This window comes from Rana temporaria, chromosome 6, assembly GCF_905171775.1.
Source record: "Rana temporaria chromosome 6, aRanTem1.1, whole genome shotgun sequence".
In the NCBI taxonomy this organism is placed as follows: domain Eukaryota; kingdom Metazoa; phylum Chordata; class Amphibia; order Anura; family Ranidae; genus Rana; species Rana temporaria.
In genome coordinates, this window is record NC_053494.1 from 211,850,269 (window position 1) to 211,874,927 (window position 24,659).

The window sequence follows — 24,659 nt, forward strand, 5'->3', positions numbered from 1 at the left end:
TCTGCCCCCCTCCCACGGGATCACATTACTGCCTTATACACACAATGCTCAAGCTCTCTGCCCCCCCACCTCCCACGGGATCACACTGCTGCCTTATACACACACAATGCTCCAGCTCTCTGCGCCGCCCCCTCCCACGTGATCACACTGCTGCCTTATACACACAATGCTCCAACTCTTTGCCCCCCACTGGATCACACTGCTGCTTTATACACACACAGTGCTCTAGTGGGGCGCATTTACCCCCCCGCTAGTGGACAGAGAAAGGGTTAAAACCGCCCGCAATGCGTATTGCGGGTGGTATAGCCGCGCCTGTCCCATTGATTTCAATGGGCAGCAGGACTTTTTTAAACTGTCCTGCTAGCGCACCGCTCTAGTGTGAAAGCCCTCGGTACAAGTACCGATACTTTTTTTCCAAGTACTCGCCGATACCGATACTTTTTTTTTAATGCCATGTGACAGTGGGGTTTTTTTTTTTTTTTACATTTTTTTTTTCTTTTTAACCACTTAAGCCCCGGACCATATTGCTGCCTAAAGACCCAAGGGGTTTTTACAGTTCGGGACTGCGTCGCTTTAACAGACAATTGCGCGGTCGTGCGACGTGGCTCCCAAACAAAATTGGCGTCCTTTTTTCCCCACAAATAGAGCTTTCTTTTGGTGGTATTTGATCACCTCTGCGGTTTTAATTTTTTGCGCTATAAACAAAAATAGAGCGACAATTTTGAAAAAAATGCAATATTTTTTACTTTTTGCTGTAATAAATATCCCCCAAAAACACATATAAATTTATTTATTTTTCCTCAGTTTAGGCCGATACGTATTCTTCTACCTATTTTTGGTAAAAAAAATGCAATAATCGTTTATCGGTTGGTTTGCGCAAAATTTATAGCGTTTACAAAATAGGGGATAGTTTTTTTGCATTTTTATTTTTTTTATTTTTTTTACTACTAATGGCGGCGATCAGCGATTTTTTTCGTGACTGCGACATTATGGCGGACACTTCGGACAATTTTGACACATTTTTGGGACTATTGTCATTTTCACAGCAAAAAATGCATTTAAATTGCATTGTTTATTGTGAAAATGACAATTGCAGTTTGGGAGTTAAACACAGGGGGCGCTGTAACATTTAGGGATCACTGTGTGTGTGTTTACTAGTGTAGGGGGGTGTGGCTGTAGGAATGACATCATCGATCGGATCTCCCCTATAAAGGGGATCACCCGATCGATGCGCCGCCACAGTGAAGCACGGGGAAGCTGTGTTTACATACGGCTCTCCCCGTTCTTCAGCTCCGGGGAGCGATCGCGACGGAGCGGCTAAAAACAAATAGCCGCGCCGTTGTCCCGGATCGCTCCCCGAGTGGACCCGACCGCCGCCTGTACCGGGGGGGGTCCCGATCGGACCCCCCACCCACGTCTAGCAGAGGACGTACAGGTACGTACATGTGCCTGTCCGTGCCATTCTGCTAACGTATATGTACATGAGGAGGTCGGGAAGTGGTTAAAAGGGGGGGGGGGGTAGTGGATTGTCAGTGTGTTTTTATTTTTTTTATTATTATTTACATTTTATTTTTTAAATTATTTATTGCAATTCTTTTTTTTATCAGCCCTGTTGGGGGTCCTTGGAGAGATATCAGGGGTCTTAACAGACCTCTGACATCTCCCCTTTGTGACAGAAAAAGGGACTAAGGACACAGATTCCCCAGTCCCTTTCTCTGCAGCCTCAGCTGAAATGAATAGAGAAGCTTCTCTCCATTCATAAACTGAAGCATCGTAAACACAGGTTACGATGCTCAGTTATCTGAATGGACAGAGTCAGTGATCAGTGATTCTGTCCATTTTGAAAAGGTAGGAGCCGGGTTTAGCGGCTCCTACCTCCGCTCTCCATCCTGACAGATCGAGGGGGGAGAGCGGCATAAAGGGGGGAGAAGACAGCACGGGGGAGAGCAGGACTCAGCGGCACGGAGGGGGACAAGACAGAGCATGGGGGAGAGCGGCACAGAGGGGGACAAGACAGCACAGGGGGAGAGCGGCACGGAGGGGGACAAGACAGCACGGGGAGAGCGGCACGGAGGGGGACAAGACAGCACGGGGGAGACAGCACGGGGGGAGAGCGGCACGGAGGGGGAGAAAACAGCACGGGGGAGAGCGGCACGGAGGGGGACAAGACAGCACGGGGAAGAGCATCATGGAGGGGGAGAAGACAGCACGGGGGAGAGCAGGACTGAGCGGCACGGAGGGGGACAAGACAGCATGAGGGGAGAGAGGCACGGAGGCGGACAAGACAGCATGAGGGGAGAGAGGCACGGAGGCGGACAAGACAGCGCGGGGGGAGAGCGGCACGGAGGGGGACAAGACAGCACGGGGGAGAGCGGCACGGAGGGGGAGAAAACAGCACGGGGGGAGAGCGGCACGGAGGGTGACAAGACAGCACGGGGATGAGCATCATGGAGGGGGAGAAGACAGCACGGGGGAGAGCAGGACTGAGCGGCACGGAGGGGGACAAGACAGCATGAGGGGAGAGAGGCACGGAGGCGGACAAGACAGCACGGGGGGAGAGCGGCACGGAGGGGGACAAGACAGCACGGGGGAGAGCGGCACGGAGGGGGACAAAACAGCACGGGGGAGAGCGGCACGGAGGGGGACAAAACAGCACGGGGGAGAGCGGCACGGAGGGGGACAAAACAGCACGGGGGAGAGCGGCATGGAGGGGGAGAAGACAGCACGGGGAAGAGCATCATGGAGGGGGAGAAGACAGCACGGGGAGAGCCGCACGGAGGGGGAGAAGACAGCACGGGGGGAGAGCCACACGGAGGGGGAGAAGACAGCACGGGGGGAGAGCCGCACGGAGGGGGAGAAGACAGCACGGGGGGAGAGCCGCACGGAGGGGGAGAAGACAGCACGGGGGGAGAGCCGCACGGAGGGGGAGAAGACAGCACGGGGGGAGAGCCGCGCGGAGGGGGAGAAGACAGCACGGGGGGAGAGCCGCACGGAGGGGGAGAAGACAGCACGGGGGGAGAGCGGCACGGAGGGGGAGAATGTGATTGGACACAGCCGTTATGTGATCAGGAAGGCCAATCACAGAGCCCTCCTGCCAATCGGAGATGCGCCATGTTCGGGTGACACAAGCGCATCAAGATCGCGCCGCTGCGTGGGCACACGCGCGCGATCTCCCATCTTCTGAGTGACGTTCCTGAACATCCACTTGGAAGGAGAGAGCGCCCACATGGCCGTATCTGTGCAGTGGCTGGGTGGGATGTGGTTAAAAAATTATGCCTGCAGGGAAATCACATGATCTTTTTCACCACGCGAATTCCCTGCGGTTCCCGTACACACGCACTGCGATTAGAGCACATGGGCCCAGAAGAGCCATGTCATCTCCTTTTGCTAGGCAGAAAAAAAAACTGAGGCTGCATGATGCAGAGAGAGGGATGTACCCAGGGGATCCGCCCCCTGGGAGGTAATGTACTGTGTGGAAAGTTTTAACACTTAACATGCTGTTTTTCTGCCTAGTCAATCTCCTAAAAGGGAGGATAATACCCTAAAGTCAATTGCTGCTGTGTCCGTCCATGAACTCGGAGAAATGGATTTTACGGTAAGTACAAAAATTTCACTGCGGGCGTTACTGCGATTTCGCCTGCAGCCACACGCAGAAGTGTGAACCAAGCCTCACATAGAAGTAACTCACCGTCCTGGAAGTTCATGTTTTTCTGCCTGAGCAAAGCCTGAAAGTCTTCCACCGGATTCACACTGCCCACCTGAAAGAAGAGGAGATCGGGTTATCACAAATAAAAGGTCTTCAGCCATTGTTTTCACCATAAATTCCAAGCCCTGTGGTAGTGATTGGGTGGCTGTAGAGCCACTCGGATCACTTCTACAGAAAAGCTTACCCCTTGCTGAAAATGTTGGTACTGCAGCCACTTCAACCCGTGGGCTAAACAAACACGATTCCACCATCTATACCAGTGGTCTCCAAACTACGGCCCGGGGGCCAGATGTGGTCCTTTGCTTGCTTTTACCTGGCCCTTGGGGCCAAATTCCCCCCCCATGACATCAATGAAAGGGCACAATTCCTCCCAATGAGACCCAATGACACTCAACAATGGGGGCAAATTCCTCCCAATGAGACCAACAATGGGGCCCAATGGCACCCAATAATGGAGCACAATTCCTTCCAATGGGGCCCAAAGACACCCAATAATAGGGCACAATTCCTCCCAATGGGGCCCAATGACACCCAATAATAGGGCACAATTCCTCCCAATGGGGCCAAATGACACCCAATAATAGGGCACAATTCCTCCCAATGGGGCCCAATGACACCCAATAATAGGGCACAATTCCTCCCAATGGGGCCCAATGACACTTAATAGGGCACAATTCCTCCCAATGGGGCCCAATGACGCTTAATAATAGGGCACAATTCCTCCCAATGGGGCCAAATGACACCCAATAATATGGCACAATTCCTCCCAATGGGGCCCAATGACACCCAATAATAGGGCACAATTCCTCCCAATGGGGCCCAATGACACTTAATAGGGCACAATTCCTCCCAATGGGGCCCAATGACGCTTAATAATAGGGCACAATTCCTCCCAATGACGCTTAATAATAGGGCACAATTCCTCCCAATGGGGCCCAATGACGCTTAATAATAGGGCACAATTCCTCCTAATGGGGCCCAATGACACCCAATAATAGGGCACCATTACTCCCAAGTAAACCAACGATGGGGCCCAATGATGGGGCACAATTTCTCCCAATGACACAAACAATTGGCCCCATTGACACAAATGATGGGGCACAATTCTTCCCAGTGACCCCAAGAATGGGGCACAATCCCCCCCACTGACACCAATGATGAGGCACTGAACCAAACAATAAGGCATTTTTTTTCCTCCTCACTGATGTCAGGACTTTTTCTACTCCCGATGGTCACAGTCCGGCCCCCGTAATGTCTGAAGGACAGTAAACTGGCCCTTTGTTTAGAAACTTTGGAGACCCCTGATCTATACCATGGGGTCTTCAAACTACGGCCCTCCAGTTGTTCAGGAACTACAATTCCCATGATGTCTAGTCATGTCTGTGAATGTCGGAGTTTTACGATGCCTCATGGGATGTGTAGTTTCGCAACAGCTGGAGGGCCGTAGTTTGAGGATCCCTGATCTATACTGTGCTAGGCGGAATCACTCCCACTGAGGTATTGTAAAAGCAGGGAGAGATCCCCACCATCAGAATACACCGATCAGCACGCTATAAATTTACGAAAGATCAACTTTTGTACTAGCGCCCTGTCCACACATGGATCCAAATTCGTCTGATTCCTGCTGAACCGTCCAAATTTTGATCCATGCTTAACATTCAGAGTCTCACAAAGTTTTGGACATCTTTAGTGCAGCTTTGCAGGGCTCAGAAAATAAGCTGCAAAAGGCTCCTCTATCGAAAGCAACAGGAGGCTGCCGGCTCCTGCAGCCAATCGCGGTCGCACGCTTATAATCGCTCATGCAGCAATCACCTGCGAGTAATCAGCCCTGCGTGCATACTGTCTGCTTCCAGGGCTGATCACTCCCAGGTGGTCGCTCCTCCAACGAGCGATTACTTACAAGCAGAAGGAATCAGCAGGCTCCCAATTATTTTCAATGGGGCTGCCTCCTGTGGCCAATCACCGGTAACTCCCGCTGGGGTTCTCTCATCTAATCGGCGTCGGGCCCATTCGCAGTTGTGAATGTAGTTTTACCTGTGTACAGTGGAACCTTGGATTAGGAGCATAAGCCGTTCCAGGAGAATGCTTGTAATCCAAAGCATTCGACTTTCCCCATAGAAGTCAATGTAAATGAAAATAATTTGTTTCTGCATTGACTTCTATGGCATGCAATACCACATGTGACCATATGTGGGGGGGAGGCGCCGGAGAGCCTCGTAAATACTCAGGGATAGCTCGGCTGAACTCAGAAACCCTCGGAAAGGCTCGGGAACGGAGTGTTTCCAGGTATTTCCGAACGGCTCTGATTGGCTCCGGCGCCCCGCACCTCTGGCCAAATGCGGTACTGCACACCGCAGAGGCTTAAATCCATGCTTGTATTGCGATCAGCGTTTTTTTCGTGACTGCGACATTATGGCGGACACTTCGGACAATTTTGACACACGCGGGGGCGCGACTCACGGCTGGACACTAGCACAGGACGTACCTGTACGTGCATGTGCCCAGCCGTGCCATTCTGCCGACGTAAATGTGCAGGAGGCGGCCCTTAACCACTTAAAGACCCGCGTATTGTAAATGTACGTCCTCTTTTTAAATATGGATATCTCAGTAACGGCAGCAGCTTCTGCCACAACTGAGATATCCATGTTTTCTGTGGGCGGCCGTGTAAAGGATAACGGCGGTCTCCGTGGCGGATTCGCCGCAAGATCGCCGTTATCGGTGGCGGGAGAGGGGCCCCCCCCCCTCCCGCCGCTTTTCCGCGCCCTCCGCCGCTTACCGGAGCCGTCGGTAGCGGCGGAGGAGATCGGATGCTGCCGCCTGGTGTGTGAGGACTTGAGTGAGGGCAAGATGGCCCCCACCCGTCCTCATAGCTCTGCTGGGCAGAAGTGACGTCAAAACGTCAGTCCCGCCCAGCCTCTTTAAGAGACAATTTTTTTGTTGTCATTTTTTTAAATGACAAATTTTCCTTTTTTTTTTTTTTTTCTTGCATTTAAGTCTAAATATGAGATCTGAGGTCTTTTTGACCCCAGATCTCATATTTAAGAGGACCTGTCATGCTTTTTTCTATTACAAGGGATGTTTACATTCCTTGTAATAGAAATAAAAGTGATAATTTTTTTTTTTATTATTTCAGTGTAAAAAATAATAAAATCAATAAAAATAAATAAGAAAACCAAAAATTTTTTTTTTAAAACCGCCCCGTCGAGCTCGCGCGCAGAAGCGAACGCATACGCGAGTAGCGCCCGCATATGAAAACGGTGTTCAAATCACACAAGTGAGGTATCGCCGCGATCGTTTGAGCGAGAGCAATAATTATAGCCCTAGAGCTACTCTGTAGCTCAAAAAATGCAACCTATAGAATTTTTTAAACGTCGCCTATCGAGATTTTTAAGGGTAAAAGTTTGACGCCATGCCACGAGCGGGCGCAATTTTAAAGCGTGACATGTTGGGTATCATTTTACTCGGCGTAACATTATCTTTCACAATATATAAAAAAAATTGGGCCAAATTTATTGTTGTCTTATTTTTTAATTCAAAAAAGTGAATTTTTTCCAAAAAAAGTGCGCTTGTAAGACCGCTGCGCAAATACGGTGTGACAAAAAGTATTGCGATGACCGCCATTTTATTCTCTAGGGTGTTAGAAAAAAATATATATATAACGTTTGGGGGTTTTAAGTAATTCTCTAGCAGAAAAAACTGTTTTAGTCTTGTAAACACCGAATCTGAAAAACACCTAAGGTCTTTAAGTGGTTAAATATCTCCATTATGGTGGTCGTTGTAAGAAGGGTTCCAGTTGAACAGATTTTTTATATTTGTATGCTATTCCGACATGTTTCGCCTTATGGCTTCATCAGTGATTATACGAATCAACCAAGGACTACGAGAAACTATGCAAGAAAATAGAGAATACTGCATGTTCATAATAAATTTATATAATTGTATATATGTATGGTTTCCATTATTATTTTGAATATATATCTAATTTTTTTTTTACAGATTTTATAAAAAACAAAACAAAACCTGGAGTTAATTGCCAACGTCAACCAATTAACTCAAAGTTTAAGAGGCGAGGAAGTTTGAATTTGACCTGTTGGTGAACGCATAGGGCCCATAGCTTGGCCACAAATCTGTCAATATAAAAATGTGATTGCAATAATAAAACTTCATTGAGAAACGATTTCTCCTTACTGAGGTGACATTGCCATCAGCCAGGTGAGCGATGCTGAAATCCACATCTTCACCTTTGAGTCTCTTGGCATCGGGTTCCTGGTTTCTGTAACAAAGAATGAATAATACAGCTGAACATATCAATGTTTGGACAGCATTCAGTATAGTGTTATATAGAATTATAAATTGCAGTAGCTCACAGCAAAATAGAAGTAAAAAATTAACTTTGACCCCCTGCTATGGTACATTAAGGTGAAAAAACACGAACCTTTATAACCCCTTTAACCACTTGCAGCCCGCCAATTGCAGATTGACGTCGGCAAAGTGGTTTGAATATCCTGACTGGACGTCGCAGCGATCGTTGTTGCAAGGTGTCAGTCTGACACCCCGCAACACCGATCTAGGTAAAGAGTCTCTGACGGAGACTCTTTACCACATGATCAGCCGTGTCCAATCACGGCTGATCACGATGTAAACAGGAAAAGCCGGTAATCGGATTTCCTCACTCGCATCTGTCAGACGCGAGTAGAGGAGAGCCGATCGGCTGCTCCTCTGACAGGGGGGGTTTGCGCTGATCGATTATCAGCGCAGCCCCCCCCGCGAGGATGCCCACACTGGAACACCAGGGATGCCCACCACAGATGCCACCAGGGATGACAATCTCAAAAAAAGGATGCCGATCAGTGCCCACAATGGATGCCAATCAGTGCCCACAATGGGCATCACTGATTGGCAGGCATTGTTTGGCACTGATTGGCATCCATTAGTACAACACATACATTAGTATTACATATAAGTGCCCATCTATGCCGCCTATCAGTGCCCATCAATGCCGCCTATCCGTGCCCATCCATGCCACCTATCCATGCCGCCTATCAGTGCCCATCCATGCCGCCTATCCGTGCCCATCCATGCCGCCTATCCGTGCCGCCTATCAGTGCCGCGTATTAGTGCCCATCAATGCCACCACATCAGTGCCGCCTTATCAGTGCCCGTCAGTGCAGTGCCATCAGTGCCCATCAGTAAAGGAGAAAACTTACTTATTTACAATGTTTTATAACAGAAACAAAAAAAAACGTTTTCTTTTCTAAATTTTCGGTATTTTTTTTATTTATTTTTTGCAGAAAATAAAAATCCCAGAGGTGATCAAATACCACCAAATGAAAGCTCTATTTGTGGGGAAAAAATGGAGAAAAATGTAGTTTGGGTACAGTGTAGCATGACCGCGCAATTGTCATTGAAAGTGCGACAGCGCTGAACGCTAAAAATTGGTCTGGGCGGAAGGGTGTATAAGTGCCCTGAATGGAAGTGGTTAAGCACCGCCGCATGCAGATATACGTCTGCAGATAGGCACGGCTAGGCACAAGTGCGTACATGTACATCCCCTTTAAGAGCCCAGCTGACAGCACACTCGTGACCCAGTCCTAAGCTCCGTGACCGTCCCCGCGGGAACCGTGGACCTGATCGCCGCCAGTGTCTCGCAAACAGGTCACAGGGGGAAGAACGGGGAGAGGTGAGTGTAAACAAACCTTTCCCCATGCTTCCTAGTGTGACTGACACTGATCGTCTGTTCCCCGTCATAGGGGATGACGATCAGTGACATCACATGCTAAGCCACACCCCCCCACAGTAAGAAACACAAATCAGGGCACACTTAACCCCTACAGCGCCACCTACAGGTTAACCCCTTTCACTGCCAGTGTCATTTTTACAGTAATCAGTGCATCTTTATAGCATTGTTCGCAGTATAAAATGACAATGGTCCCAAAATAGTGTCAAAAGTGTCTGATGTGTCCGCCATAATGTCGCAGTCACGATAAAAATCGCTGATCGCCGCCATTACTAGTAAAAAAAAAAATATTAATAAAAATGCAATAAAAGTATCCCCTATTTGGTAGACGCTATAACTTTTGTGTAAACCAATCAATAAACACTTATTGCGATTTTTTTTACCAAAAATATGTAGAATACGTATCGGCCTAAACTGAGGAAAAAACATTTTTTATATATATTTTTGGGGGATATTTATTATAGCAAAAAGTAAAAAATATTGAATTTATTTCCAAATTGTCGCTCTATTTTTGTTTATAGCGCAAAAACTAAAAACCGCAGAGGTGATCAAATACCACCAAAAGAAAGCTCTATTTGTGTGGGGAAAAAGGACGCTAAATTTGTTTAGGACTCACGTCGCCTGACCGCGCAATTGTCAGTTAAAGCGACGCAGAGCCGAATCGCAAAAACTGGCCAGGTCCTTTACCTGCGTAATGGTCCGGGGCTTAAAGCGGAGCTCCACCCTAATTACAACAGTACTTCATTTAGACTTGCGCTATCTAAAATGCTAAAAACTGATGTTTTGAATTTTCTAAATATGTACAGTACCTGTACATTGCTGAGGCTTCCGGTCTGTATCGTTGCGGGAATTTTACGGGCATTGCGTCACTTCCCGTTCGATGCAGTGCACTCTGGGAGCTTCTCTCCATAGCTCCCTGTCTTCACTACGCAGCTGTTATATCAAATATCGCGCTATTGTAGTGAGGCTGTGTTTGCGGAGGATGTGTCACAACGGGGCGGTAACTTTTACTTCCTAGCCTTGCCGTTGTCATGGCAACATAGACGCTCCCGCCTCTCCTCCCCGTTGCTCGTGCGCGAGATCGAGCGGTGGATGCTGGGACATCAGCATCCACCCGAACAAGGAAGTGCCTGCTTGTGGGCTTATGCCCACAGTTAAAATGGTAAATCAACAGAACGGGGAATATAAGTACATATTTCGCACACAGAATGGCAGTGGAGCGGCCGCGGAAAACAAAAAACGCGAGTTAAAACAATAACTGGCATTAACCATTTAAATTGCCCTTAAAAAAAAAAAAAAAGTTTTTGCGTGGGAGATCCGCTTTAAGTGGTTAAAGGCAGGGAGAAAAGGGGACAGGAAAGCAAGAAGCAAAGACCAACACCGCACTTGCAATCCTGTCATTGGTGATCACTACCCGGTGGAAAGAGGAGAAAATACTCGCCTGCTTTCTACTGTCGCTCCCTCACTGGATGAATGAGTGAGGTTCTCTCCCTCGCTGACAGCAATGCTGAAAAATGTCGCTCAACGGCAAAGGAGTGACGCCTCATTCATCCAGCCAGGAGGGAGCAACACCATCAAAGCAGGTGAGCCTATCTCTCTGCCTTGTAAAGTGGCCCTGTCGTGGCCATGTTAAACGGTAATTTCTCCAGTGAATTTGGGGACCCGGTACCGGCCGGTCGTAGGTCTCCTGGAACTTGGCACACATGTAGCCCTCTTCCTCTACAAGTGTGCAAAGTTTGTTGTCTGGGGGACCTACGGCTGGGGAGCACCAATTTTTCAAAGCCGGGCACCCCTTAGATAGACTCCCATGTTAAACATCAGTCTAGTCATGGACACAGTAAGGCAGGGCTCGACAAATCCCGGGCGCCAGGTCGCCATGGCGACTAGAAATGGTGTCCTGGCGACTTGGCTTGGAAGGTGGGCAAAAAAAAACAACTTTTTTTTTGTGAGCTGGCGCTATCTGGTGGTAGGCCGATGGTATTACAAGTTATTACCACCAGATGTGTGAGCTGGCGCCATCTGGTGGTGGCTGTTGGTATTACAAGTTAAGCATTACAAGTTAAACAGCAATTCTAATGTCATTTTTCACTATTTTTCACTGCCATCTTCTTCCCTCTAATTAGAACCCCCAAACATTATATATATTTTTTATCCCAACACCCTAGAGAATAAAATGGCGATCATTGCAATACTTTCTGTCACGCCGTATTTGCGCAGCGGTCTTACAAGCGCACTTTTTTGGGAAAAAATTACACTTTTTTTTAATTAAAAAAATAAGACAACAGTAAAGTTATCCCCATTTTTTTTAATATTATGAAAGATAATGTTACGCCGAGTAAATTCATACCCAACATGTCACGCTTCAAAATTGCGTCCGCTCGCGGAATGCCGACAAACTTTTACCCTTTAAAATCTCCATAGGCGACGTTTAAAAAAATCTACAGGTTGCATGTTTTGAGTTACAGAGGAGGTCTAGGGCTAGAATTATTGCTCTCACTCTACCAATCGCGGCGATACCTCACATGTGTGGTTTGAACACCGTTTACATATGCGGGCGCTGCTCACGTATGTGTTCGCTTCTGCGCGCAAGCTCGTCGGGACGGGGCGCGTTTTCTGGCTCCTAACTTTTTTAGCTGGCTCCTAGATTCCAAGCAAATTTGTCAAGCCCTGGGCACAGTGACGCATGCACATGGACGCAGTGAGGCATGCAGATGGACACCCTAGGCTTATACTCGAGTCAATACGTTTCCCCAGTTTTTCGTGGTAAAATTAGGAGCCTCGGCTTATATTCGGGTCGGCTTATACTCGAGTATATACGGTACCTAGAAAAACGGTGACGTGTTCAATACTTATATTACCCGGTGGAACTTTCTACCATACATAAAATCCTCTTCCAAGCAGTGCTCACCGTCCAGCACCGAGTTCCGCGTCCATACAGGGATGCTTGGTTCAGACGGGGTTAGGCGGCATCATTCTTCATGCATGAAAAGGAAAACCATAACTCATTCTGTCACAAACCTCCGAGCTTAATTAAGTGTGCTCCATTCAGTTGAAGGATTGTTTTCGGCAGAGGATTTCTGCACCTGTTCACAAGCCGTGTAAATTTCACCCCTCGCAGAGAAGGCCAGGCATAAACCGGAGTCAGCCTTGCGGAGCAGCCGCAGAGCCGCTTGTTTGGCCGCCGAGCTCAAAACTTTACAGCCCAATTCATGCGATGAGAAATTAAATGTGTTTTCTCCTCCGCCTCTCATTACCATCTCTGCACCCCCCCCCCCCCTGAAAAGCACTCAGCTGGAGAGCCGAGCAGCTGGAGGGTATAAAACGCGAAGCCGCTCTATAAAACGGCTCGTAGGGCTACAGAAGCTGGGCAACTACAAGTACCAGCAAAGCTATCAGCTCCAGATAAGTGGAAGAATAAAACATACGTTACCCTGTAATGAGGACCTGCAATGCGAGAGGGGTGCCCAAAAAAGGCAAGCAGAGGGAAAAGGACTAGTAGCCAGTTGGGGGCGGATCCCAAGGGAGGAATAGTGCCCCATCGTTGATATCAGTGTAAAGAATAGTCCCCCGTCATTGGTATTTATTGGAGAAATAATTCCCCATCGGCGGTGTTATTGGAAGGAATAGTGCCCCATCGCTGGTGTCAATGGGAGGAATAGTCCCCCATCATTGGTGTCAGTGGGAGGAATAGTGCCCCATCCTTGGTGTCATTGGAAGGAATAGTGCCCCATCGCTGGTGTCATTGGAAGGAATAGTGCCCCATTCTTGGTGTCAGTGGGAGGAATAGTCCCCCATCATTGGTGTCAGTGGGAGGAATAGTGCCCCATCCTTGGTGTCATTGGAAGGAATAGTGCCCCATCGCTGGTGTCATTGGAAGGAATAGTGCCCCATTCTTGGTGTCAGTGGGAGGAATAGTCCCCCATCATTGGTGTCAGTGGGAGGAATAGCGTCCCATCATTGGTGTCAGTGGGAGGAATAGTGACCCATCATTGGTGTCAGTGGGAGGAATAGTGCCCCATCATTGGTATCAGTGGGAGGAATAGTCCCCCATCATTGGTGTCAGTGCGAGGAATAGTGCCCCATCATTGGTGTCAGTGGGAGGAATAGTCCCCCATCATTGGTGCCCCATCCTTGGTGTCATTGGGAGGAATAGTGCCCCATCCTTGGTGTCATTGGGAGGAATAGTGCCCCATCCTTGGTGTCAGTGGGAGGAATAGTGCCCCATCCTTGGTGTCAGTGGGAGGAATAGTGCCCTATCCTTGGTGTCAGTGGGAGGAATAGTGCCCCATCCTTGGTGTCAGTGGGAGGAATAGTGCCTCGTCATTGGTGTCAGTGGGAGGAATAGTGCCCCATCCTTTGCATCAGTGGGAGGAATAGTTTCCCATCGTTGGCATCAGTGGGAGGAATAGTGTCTCATCATTGGTGTCACTGGGAGGAATAGTGCCCCATCCTTGGTGTCATTGGGAGGAATAGTGCCCCATCCTTTGTGTCAGTGGGAGGAATAGTGCCCCATCCTTTGTGTCAGTGGGAGGAATAGTGCCCCATCCTTAGTGTCAGTGGGAGGAATAGTGCCCCATTGTTGTTGTCAATGGCAGGAACCTATGGCCCACTGTTGCTGATAGTAGGGAGAATAATGCCCCAAGGGCCGGATGAAAATAAGCAAAGGGTCCCATTCGGTCCCCTGGGCCACAGTTAGGAGACCACTGGTTTTGACTAATTGGCTTGGTCCTGCGCCAGGAGAGGCGAACCCGCAGGTAACATATTAGACACAACAACACACACAATCATCTGAAAAACGAATCAAAAGAGGAAATACAACATTAACAAAATGTGCGGAATCTTTACTTTTTATCACAACGCCTTCAAAAGAATAAAGTAGCCTCATTTATTTTCTGCGTTTCATGCGATTGACAATCCTGGGGATCTAATTCATGAGCAGAAAACAAGACATCCCAGGACACATTATCTTATGTGACCTAAATCCCGACACTCGGATCGCTCGATTTATAACAGCAGAGAGAATAGAGAGTGATGTGCGGAGGAGTGTGGGGGTCTCTCGCTCACCCCTTTCTATGCCGGGGGGCCCCTGCCAGCGGTGAGTGAACAGAACCCGGACCCCTGCCAGCGGTGAGTGAACAGAACCCGGACCCCTGCCAGCAGGGCGTGAGCAGAACCCGGTCCCCTGCCAGCGGAGAGTGAGCAGAACCCGGGCCCCTGCCAGCAGGGAGTGTGAGCAGAACCCGGGCCCCTGCCAGCGGGAAGTGAGCAGAACCTGGGCCCCTGCCAGCGGAGAGTGAGCAGAACCCGGGCCCCTGCCAGCGGGGAGTGTGAGCAGAACCCGGGCCCCTGCCAGCGGGGAGTGAGCAGAACCTGGGCCCCTGCCAGCGGAGAGTGAGCAGAACCCGGGCCCCTGCCAGCGGGGAGTGTGAGCAGAACCCGGGCCCCTGCCAGCGGGGAGAGAGCAGAACCTGGGCCCCTGCCAGCGGGGAGAGAGCAGAACCTGGGCCCCTGCCAGCGGGGAGTAAGCAGAACCCGGGCCCCTGCCAGCGGGGAGTGAGCAGAACCGGGGCCCTGCCAGCGGGGAGTGAGCAGAACCCGGGCCCCTGCCAGCGGGGAGTGAGCAGAACCCGGGCCCCTGCCAGCGGGGAGTGAGCAGAACCCGGGCCCCTGCCAGCGGGAAGTGAGCAGAACACGGGCCCCTGCCAGCGGGGAGTGAGCAGAACCCGGGCCCCTGCCAGCGGGGAGAGAGCAGAACCTGGGCCCCTGCCAGCGGGGAGTGAGCAGAACCCGGGCTCCTGCCAGCGGGGAGTGAGCAGAACCCGGGGCCCCTGCCAGCGGGGAGTGAGCAGAACCCGGGTCCCTGCCAGCGGGGAGTGAGCAGAACCCGGGCCCCTGCCAGCTGGGAGTGAGCAGAACCCGGGCCCCTGCCAGCGGGGAGTGAGCAGAACCCGGGCCCCTACCAGCGGGGAGTGAGCAGAACCCGGGACCCTGCCAGCGGGGAGAGAGCAGAACCCGGGCCCCTGCCAGCGGGGAGTGTTCACAGCACAAAGCCAGACAGAAGAAGGATGCCGTATTGTGCTTGGCCAGAGAAATCAATAATTTGCAATCAGCTAATCACGGCGCTTGTCAGGAAGCCAGGCTGTAATCAAACGCGGGGATCGGCGAGCAGCCCCATAGAAATTGAGTGCAGAATTTAATTGACGTGTCTGGCCTCCGACTACAGAGCACTAACCAGTTCACTGCCGCTGCAAAGCTGCTTAGCATCCCCCCCCCCCCCCAACACGGTGTGACGGTATTGGTGCAAAAATATGTACTACATAAAAACGTACATGGGTGAGTTTTCATCGTCTCCATTCCGGGCACTAAATGCAAATCCTTACATATACCCACAGAACTACTACCCTCGGGTCATGCACAGAGATTAACTGCTTGCCGACCAGCAGCCGCAGTTATACGGCGGCAGGTCGGCTCTGACTCCCGCGTGCGTGCCCGGCGGTCGCGATCACCACCGGGCACCCGCGATCGCTCGTTACAGAGCGAGAATCGGGAGCTGTGTGTGTAAACACACAGCTCCCGGTCCTGTCAGGGGAGAAATGCTGATCTTCTGTTCATGCAATGTATCAGTCATTTCCCCTAATCAGTCCCTCCCCCTCTACAGTTAGAACACACCCAGGGAACATACTTAACCCCTTCCTCGCCCCCTAGTGTTAACCCCTTCCCTGCCAGTGGCATTTTTATAGTAATCCAATGCATTTTTATAGCACTGATCGCTATAAAAATGCCAATGGTCCCAAAAATGTGTCAAAAGTGTCCGAAGTATCCGCCATAATGTCGCAGTAGCGAAAAAAAAATCGCTGATCGCTGCAATTACTAGTAAAAAAAAAAAATATTATATAAAATATTATATATTATATAAAATGCCAAAATAAAACTATCCCCTATTTTGTAAACGCTATAACTTTTGCGCAAAACCAATCAATAAACGCTTATTGCGATTTTTTTTAACGAAAAATAGGTAGAAGAATACGTATCGGCCTAAACTGAGGGAAAAAAATGTTTTTTATATATTTTTGGGGGATTATTATGGTAAAAAGTAAAAAATATTCATTTTTTTCAAAACTGTCGCTCTATTTTTGTTTATAGTGCAAAAACTAAAAACCGCAGAGGTGATCAAATACCACCAAAAGAAAGCTCTATTTGTGGGGAAAAAGGGACGCCAATTTTGTTTGGGAGCCACGTCGCACGACCGCGCAATTGTCAGTTAAAGCGACGCAGTGCCGAATCGCAAAAAGTGCTCTGGTCTTTGACCAGCAATATGGTCCGGGGGGTTAAGTGGTTAAACAACCCCCTCCCCTATATAAGTTGTACCTGTTTGTCTGCAGTCCTCGCTCCTCTACAGCTTCCTAAAGCACACATTTTACACAACATTTCAATCTTCAATCTTTTTTAGTTCGTTGAGCAAAAAATAAAAAATAAACAGCGTGTTAAAATACGACAAAAAGACTGACAATTGTCATTCAACGTATGACAGCGCTGAAAGCTGAAAATTGTCCTGGGGCGGAAGGGGGGAAAGTGTTCGGTATTGAAGGGGTTAAAGCGGACTTTGACCTATTGCAATAACTATTTTTTATACTTATATTATATATATTTATGACCCTTTTCAGGGCAGGATTTCATAAAGTAAGTGTCAAGTCACCTGTGGCCCGTTGGGGTCAGGGATGCACCACAGGGTAGTGAACCCTATAGCCGACTGCTGCTGTCAGAGAGGAAGCATGAACCCAAGATCGCCCAGGGCGAGGACTCTAAGACCCAGCTTTGTGTTCACCAGAGCCTCTAGTGGTGAGGATGGCCTTCGCCGCAGCTGGATCCAGGTCGTGACCCCTGGGATCCCCTAGGTCACGCTCCGCTGAGAGAGAGAGGGGAAGAAGCAAGCAGGACAAACGGTAGTGATGGGTAAGCCGAGGTCAGGGCAACAGGCAGACAAGGGTAACTGAGGAACAGGCAAAAGGTCAAGGGCACAGGCAAACAGGAGAAGTCAGGGACAAGCCAAAAACGGTACACAGGAAGGTAAATGTAGCACACTGCAGACAGGAACTTAAGCAAACAACACGGTGGAACAGCACTGCAGACCTGTAGTGCAACAGTTAATATAGACTTCCTGAGATGGCCTGGGTGGGGCCATACAGGAAAGGGAAGTGATAAAAAGGCAACCAGAACAGATTCAGGCCTCTAATGAGCAGATGGAAACAGGTAAGCTGCCAGACTTTATTGCATATCCATGACAGTAAGGTCCTTCACTGCTTCCTGGAAAAGTTCACATCACAGTAAGCAGTATTTAGCTGAAGGGCGTATACTCACCTTGGGGTTCCGCATGTGCGCATGCACAGAGGATGCCCGGGCACAATGTCTACCAAAAACCAGTGGTGTGTGTGTGTGTGCATAAACAGGAATTCCCAAAATGTGCACAAATTCGCCACAGGACCCTCCCAGGCCCCAAAAACCTCAGAGACCCGCAGCATATCTTTATACGTGTTGGATATGTAAAGAGGGTGGCACAAAAGAAGAGCCATAGGAAGGCAAAGCATGTCCACTTTCATGCCTGCCCTCGCCTACATAGAGCCACCTACATGTTGACTTTCATACCTCTTCCCTCGCCTACTTGGATCCACCTACAAGGTTCAATTTCATACCTCCCCTCGCCTACATAGACCCACCTACATGTTCACTTTCATACCTGACCTCGCCTACTTAGATCCACCTACAAGGTTCAATTTCATACCTCCCCTTGCCTACATAGACCCACCTACAGGTTGACTTTCATACCTCCCCTCGCCTACATAGACCCACCTACATGTTCACTTTCATACCTGACCTCGCCTACTTAGATCCACCTACAAGGTTCAATTTCATACCTCCCCTTGCCTACATAGACCCACCTACAGGTTGACTTTCATACCTCCCCTTGCCTACATAGACCCACCTACATGTTCACTTTCATACCTCTTCCCTCGCCTACATAGATCCGCCTACAAGGTTCACTTTCATACCTAACCTCGCCTACTTAGATCCACCTACAAGGTTCACTTTCATATCTGCCCTCGCCTACATAGACCCACCTACATGTTGACTTTCATACCTCCCCTCGCCTACATAGACCCACCTTCATGTTGACTTTCATACCTCTTCCCTCGCCTACATAGACCCAGCTACATGTTCACTTTCATACCTGACCTTGCCTACTTAGATCCACCTACAAGGTTCACTGTCATATCTGCCCTTGCTTACATTGACCCACCTACTTGACTTTCATATCTATCTTTGCTCAGGCAAGCGGCTGGACTGTGCGCAGAGATCGGCAGGCCAGCGGCTGGACTGTGCGCAGAGATCGGCAGGCAAGCGGCTGGACTGAGCGCAGAGATCGGCAGGCAAGCGGCTTGGACTGTGCGCAGAGACCGGCAGGCAATCGGCTTGGACTGTGCGCAGAGATCGGCAGGCAAGCGGCTTGGACTGTGCGCAGAGATCGGCAGGCAAGCGGCTTGGACTGTGCGCAGAGATCGGCAGGCAAGCGGCTTGGACTGTGCGCAGAGACCGGCAGGTAAGCGGCTGTACTGTGCGCAGAGATCGGCAGGCAAGCGGCTGGACTCTGCGCGGAGACCGGCAGGCCAGCGGCTTGGACTGTGCGCGGAGACCGGCAGGCCAGCGGCTTGGACTGTGCGCGGAGACCGGCAGGCCAGCGGCTGGACTGTGCGCAGAGACCGGCAGGCCAGCGGCTGGACTGTGCGCAGAGACCAGCAGGCCAGCGGCTGGACCGTGCGCAGAGACCGGCAGGCAAGCGGCTGGACTGTGCGCAGAGATCGGCAGGCAAGCGGCTTGGACTGTGCGCAGAGATCGGCAGGCAATCGGCTTGGACTGTGCGCAGAGATCGGCAGGCAAGCGGCTTGGACTGTGCGCAGAGATCGGCAGGCAAGCGGCTTGGACTGTGCGCAGAGATCGGCAGGCAAGCGGCTTGGACTGTGCGCAGAGACCGGCAGGTAAGCGGCTGTACTGTGCGCAGAGATCGGCAGGCAAGCGGCTGGACTCTGCGCGGAGACCGGCAGGCCAGCGGCTTGGACTGTGCGCGGAGACCGGCAGGCCAGCGGCTTGGACTGTGCGCGGAGACCGGCAGGCCAGCGGCTGGACTGTGCGCAGAGACCGGCAGGCCAGCGGCTGGACTGTGCGCAGAGACCAGCAGGCCAGCGGCTGGACCGTGCGCAGAGACCGGCAGGCAAGCGGCTGGACTGTGCGCAGAGATCGGCAGGCAAGCGGCTTGGACTGTGCGCAGAGATCGGCAGGCAAGCGGCTTGGACTGTGCGCAGAGATCGGCAGGTAAGCGGCTTGGACTGTGCGCAGAGACCGGCAGGCAAGCGGCTTGGACTGTGCGCAGAGACCGGCAGGTAAGCGGCTTGGACTGTGCGCAGAGATCGGCAGGCAAGTGGCTTGGACTGTGCGCAGAGACCGGCAGGTAAGCGGCTTGGACTGTGCGCAGAGACCGGCAGGTAAGCGGCTTGGACTGTGCGCAGAGACCGGCAGGCAAGCGGCTTGGACTGTGCGCAGAGACCGGCAGGTAAGCGGCTTGGACTGTGCGCAGAGATCGGCAGGCAAGCGGCTTGGACTGTGCGCAGAGACCGGCAGGTAAGCAGCTTGGACTGTGCGCAGAGACCGGCAGGCAAGCGGTCAGGCTGAAGCGCAAGCCATTTTCGGCAGCTGAGTGACTTTGGTAGTCTTCAGGAAGCTTGGCTCCGATAAAGAGATGGAGCTTGTGCCCCGAAACGCGTTAGCCACGCCCCCCTACATAGTGACATCACCACAACAATTCCCAAAGACTACCTTGTTCTCAACAGTGACCTTCTCCCTCAGTCCCACCTGTTTCTACTCCTCTTTTTCAAAATTCTCTACATCTAGTAATAACAACGGTCAGCACTATAGTATTTTTTTATCCTGGTCTACCAATCTTGAGTATGTGATTCACTCTCTGTCCTTCTGCATCAGTGCTGGCTCTTGGCAACTGGCAGGGCTGGTGCAAGGAGATTTGACATCCTAGGCGAAACCTAATTTTGACAACCCCTTGGCTCCATCCCTGACTCCACCCCCTTTCCCCTGCCCATGTATACCCCACCTTTTTAACCCCCAGGTGATGCACAGAGATTAACTGCTTGCCGACCAGTTATACGACCAGTTATACGGCGGCAGGTCAGCTCTGCTGGGCGAGAGCACGTAGCTATACGTCATTTCTCCCAGCAGCCAATAGGGGCGCTTGTTTTTTTTATATATTTTTGGGGAATATTTATTATAGTAAAAAGTAAAAAATATTATTTTTTTTCAAAATTGACGCTCTATTTTTGTTTATAGAGCAAAAACTAAAAACCACGGAGGTGATCAAATACCACCAAAAGAAAGCTCTATTTGTGGGGAAAAAAGGACGCCAATTTTGTTTGGGAGCCACGTCGCACGAGCGCGCAATTGTCAGTTAAAGCGACGGAGTGCCGAATCGCAAAAAGTGCTCTGGTCTATGACATCCCTGACTCCACCCCCTTTCCCCTGCCCATGTATACCCCACCTTTTTAATTAAGCGCCCATCAATGCAGCCTCACCAGTGCCCATCAATGCAGCCTCACCAGCGCCCATCAATGCAGCCTCACCAGTGCCCATCAATGCAGCCTCACCAGCGCCCATCAATGCAGTCTCACTAGTGCCCATCAATGCAGCCTCACCAGCGCCCACCAATAATTGATTGCTTGCTTACATTCATTCGGGAGTCGGGACACAGACACAGTCCTGTGCGAACTGAGTGGCCGCTGCCTGCTGATTCTGAGACTTAGTTGCTTGCTGCAGAGAAAAGAGAGTAGGAACACCAGTGGCCAGACGCCCTAGGAAACCGGAGTGCCCTAGGCGGCTGCCTAGTTTGCCTAGTGCAGGGCTCGACAAATCCCGGGCGCCAGGTCGCCATGGTGACTAGAAATGGTGTCCTGGCGACTTGGCTTGGAAGGTGGGCTGGCGCCATCTGGTGGTGAGCCGTTGGTATTACAAGTTATTACCACCAGATGTGTGAGCTGGCGCCATCTGGTGGTGGCCGTTGGTATTACAAGTTATTACCACCAGATGTGTAAGCTGGCGCCATCTGGTGGTGGCCGTTGGTATTACAAGTTAAGCATTACAAGTTCAACAGCAATTCTAATGTAATTTTTCACTATTTTTTTTACTATTTTCACTGCCATCTTCTCCCCTCTAATTAGAACCCCCCAAACATTATATATATTTTTTTATCCTAACACTCTAGAGAATAAAATGGCGATCGTTGCAATACTTTCTGTCACGCCGTATTTGCGCAGCGGTCTTACAAGCGCACTTTTTGGGGGGAAAAATTACACTTTTTTTTTTATTAAAAAATAAGACCACAGTAAAGTTATCCCCATTTTTTTTAATATTATGAAAGATAATGTTACGCCGAGTAAATTGATACCCAACATGTCACGCTTCAAAATTGCGTCCGCTCGTGGAATGCCGACAAACTTTTACCCTTTAAAATCTTCATAGGCGACCTTTAAAAAAATTCTACAGGTTGCGTGTTTTGAGTTACAGAGAAGGTCTAGGGCTAGAATTATTGCTCTCGCTCTACCAATCGCGGCGATACCTCGCATGTGTGGTTTGCACACCGTTTACATATGCGGGCGCTGCTCACGTATGTGTTCGCTTCTGCGCGCAAGCTCGTCGGGACGGGGTGCGTTTTCTGGCTCCTAACTTTTTTAGCTGGCTCCTAGATTGCAAGCAAATTTGTCAAACCCTGGTCTAGTGGTAGCACCGGCACCCTGGCAACTGGCCACTCAGGCACCAGAACTGTCACAAGAGGGCACGGATGGAAGCAGATGTAGCAACAACCAAAATGTTGGTGCCAAAATACAATAGTAATTAGTATAGAGGGCTAAATAATCACATAGGAACTCTTGGCTTCAAACAACCTCTGCACTATGTAGCCCCCCCCCCACCCGCATTCCTGGCAATGTCCCCATGTGTCGTCAGCTTGTGTATCACCAGACGGCTGTAGCAAAGGTTCAATGACTAATGTCTGAGCCACCCAGTACCTGCCTGCTGTTATTTCTTTACTGCTGCAAGAAGAAGGACGTCAGCGGCATTAAAAAAAAAGAAGAAAACACAAAGACGGAATGCTTAGCACTCTGTAATACAAGTGCCAGACCATTGTAATTGGTCTGTGACATTTAGCCGAACAGCAGCTAATTATACGCTGAGAAGCCTCTCGCGTTGTTAAATGCTGAAATTTCAACAGCGGCTTTAACCCGTCGGGCCTGAAAAGGCCAGAGAGACGACGTGCCAGTGGATTAGTACAGTGGAGCTCCGATCACATAAAATCAATGGTATATATACTGTCATTAGCATTACAATGTGTCTCTAGGGAAGAGTGGGGAAGGGTTAGACCCTTTGTCAAATTTTATTGCTGTCTGTGCCTCTATGTGTATTGGTAACTATTATCATCGCGTTTAGTAAAGGGAAACCCAACATTTTAGAGTTTTTCCCAGAGCAAAAGGTAAGGGGAACCCATCCAATGGGAAGTATGACCACAGTATGTGCTGTATTATGGCCTAGGCCGACAGGGCCCAGGCCTAGGGCGGCACTTTGCGGGGGGTGGCAAAAAAGCCTGTCCCCCTTTCCTCATCCCATCATGTCCCTCTGTCCTCATCCCATCCTGTCCCCCTGTCCTCATCCCATCCTGTCCCCCTGTCCTCATCCCATCCTGTCCCCCTGTCCTCATCCCATCCTGTCCCCCTGTCCTCATCCCATCCTGTCCCTCTGTCCTCATCCCACCCTGTCCCTCTGTCCTCATCCCACCCTGTCCCCCTGTCCTCATCCCACCCTGTCCTCATCCCACCCTGTCCCCATCCCATCCCCCTGTCCTCATCCCATCCTGTCCCTATGTCCTCATCCCACCCTGTCCCCCTGTCCTCATCCCACCCTGTCCCTCTGTCCTCATCCCACCCTGTCCCCCTGTCCTCATCCCATCCTGTCCCTCTGTCCTCATCCCACCCTGTCCCTCTGTCCTCATCCCACCCTGTCCTCATCCCACCCTGTCCCCATCCCATCCCCCTGTCCTCATCCCATCCTGTCCCTATGTCCTCATCCCACCCTGTCCCCCTGTCCTCATCCCACCCTGTGCCCCTGTCCTCATCCCACCCTGTCCCCCTGTCCTCATCCCATCCTGTCCTCATCCCACCCTGTCCCTCTGTCCTCATCCCACCCTGTCCCTCTGTCCTCATCCCACCCTGTCCCCCTGTCCTCATCCCATCCTGTCCCCCTGTCCTCATCCCATCCTGCCCCCATCCCACCCTGTCCTCATCCCACCCTGTCCCCCTGTCCTTATCCCTTCCCATCCTGTCCCTCTGTCCTCATCCCACCCTGTCCCTCTGTCCTCATCCCACCCTGTCCCTCTGTCCTCATCCCACCCTGTCCTCATCCCACCCTGTCCCTCTGTGCTCATCCCACCCTGTCCCCCTGTGCTCATCCCACCCTGTCCCCCTGTGCTCATCCCACCCTGTCCCCCTGTGCTCATCCCACCCTGTCCCCCTGTCCTCATCCCACCCTGTCCTCATCCCACCCTGTCCTCATTCCACCCTGTCCCCCTGTCCTCATCCCACCCTGCCCCCCTGTCCTCATCCCACCCTGCCCCCCTGTCCTCATCCCACCCTGCCCCCCTGTCCTCATCCCACCCTGTCCCCCTGTCCTCGTCCCACCCTGTCCTCATCCCACCGCGTCCCTCTGTCCTCATACCATGAAATTGACAGGGCGGGTCTTAAAAAGGAAGAGGTGTAGTCTTGACAGGAAGGGGTGCGTCATATATAAAGTAGGGGGGGTGCGAGTTTCGTCAGGCCTAGGGCAGCACAAAACCTAAATACACCCCTGAGCGGAACACCGCTTTAAGAGAGGTATGGACTCCAGAGAGAGCGAGAGATATCATTTTGTCCCCCCCCCCCCCTACAAATCATTAGTAAGACCTCATCTGGAATATGCAGTTCAGTTTTGGGCTCCAGTCCGTAAAAAGGATATCAGGGAACTGGAGAAAGTGCAGAGAAGGGCAACCAAACTGATAAGAGGCATGGAGGAGCTCAGCTATGAGGAAAGATTAGAGGGACTGTATTTTGAGAAGGGGATATTAAGGGGGATATGATC

General features: G+C 50.7%; 1 protein-coding gene across 1 annotated transcript in view; it reads right to left on the reverse strand.

Annotated features, from left to right (window-relative positions):
* Nucleotides 1–24,659, reverse strand: part of XRCC5 (X-ray repair cross complementing 5) — a 109,194-nt gene that overhangs the window by 18,780 nt on the left and 65,755 nt on the right. The window contains exons 15-16 of the mRNA XM_040358218.1: nt 7,895–7,979; nt 3,689–3,758 (exon numbers count right to left, since the gene is read on the reverse strand). Coding sequence (XP_040214152.1) covers nt 3,689–3,758; nt 7,895–7,979 — 155 coding nt within the window. The remainder of the gene's footprint in view (nt 1–3,688; nt 3,759–7,894; nt 7,980–24,659) is intronic.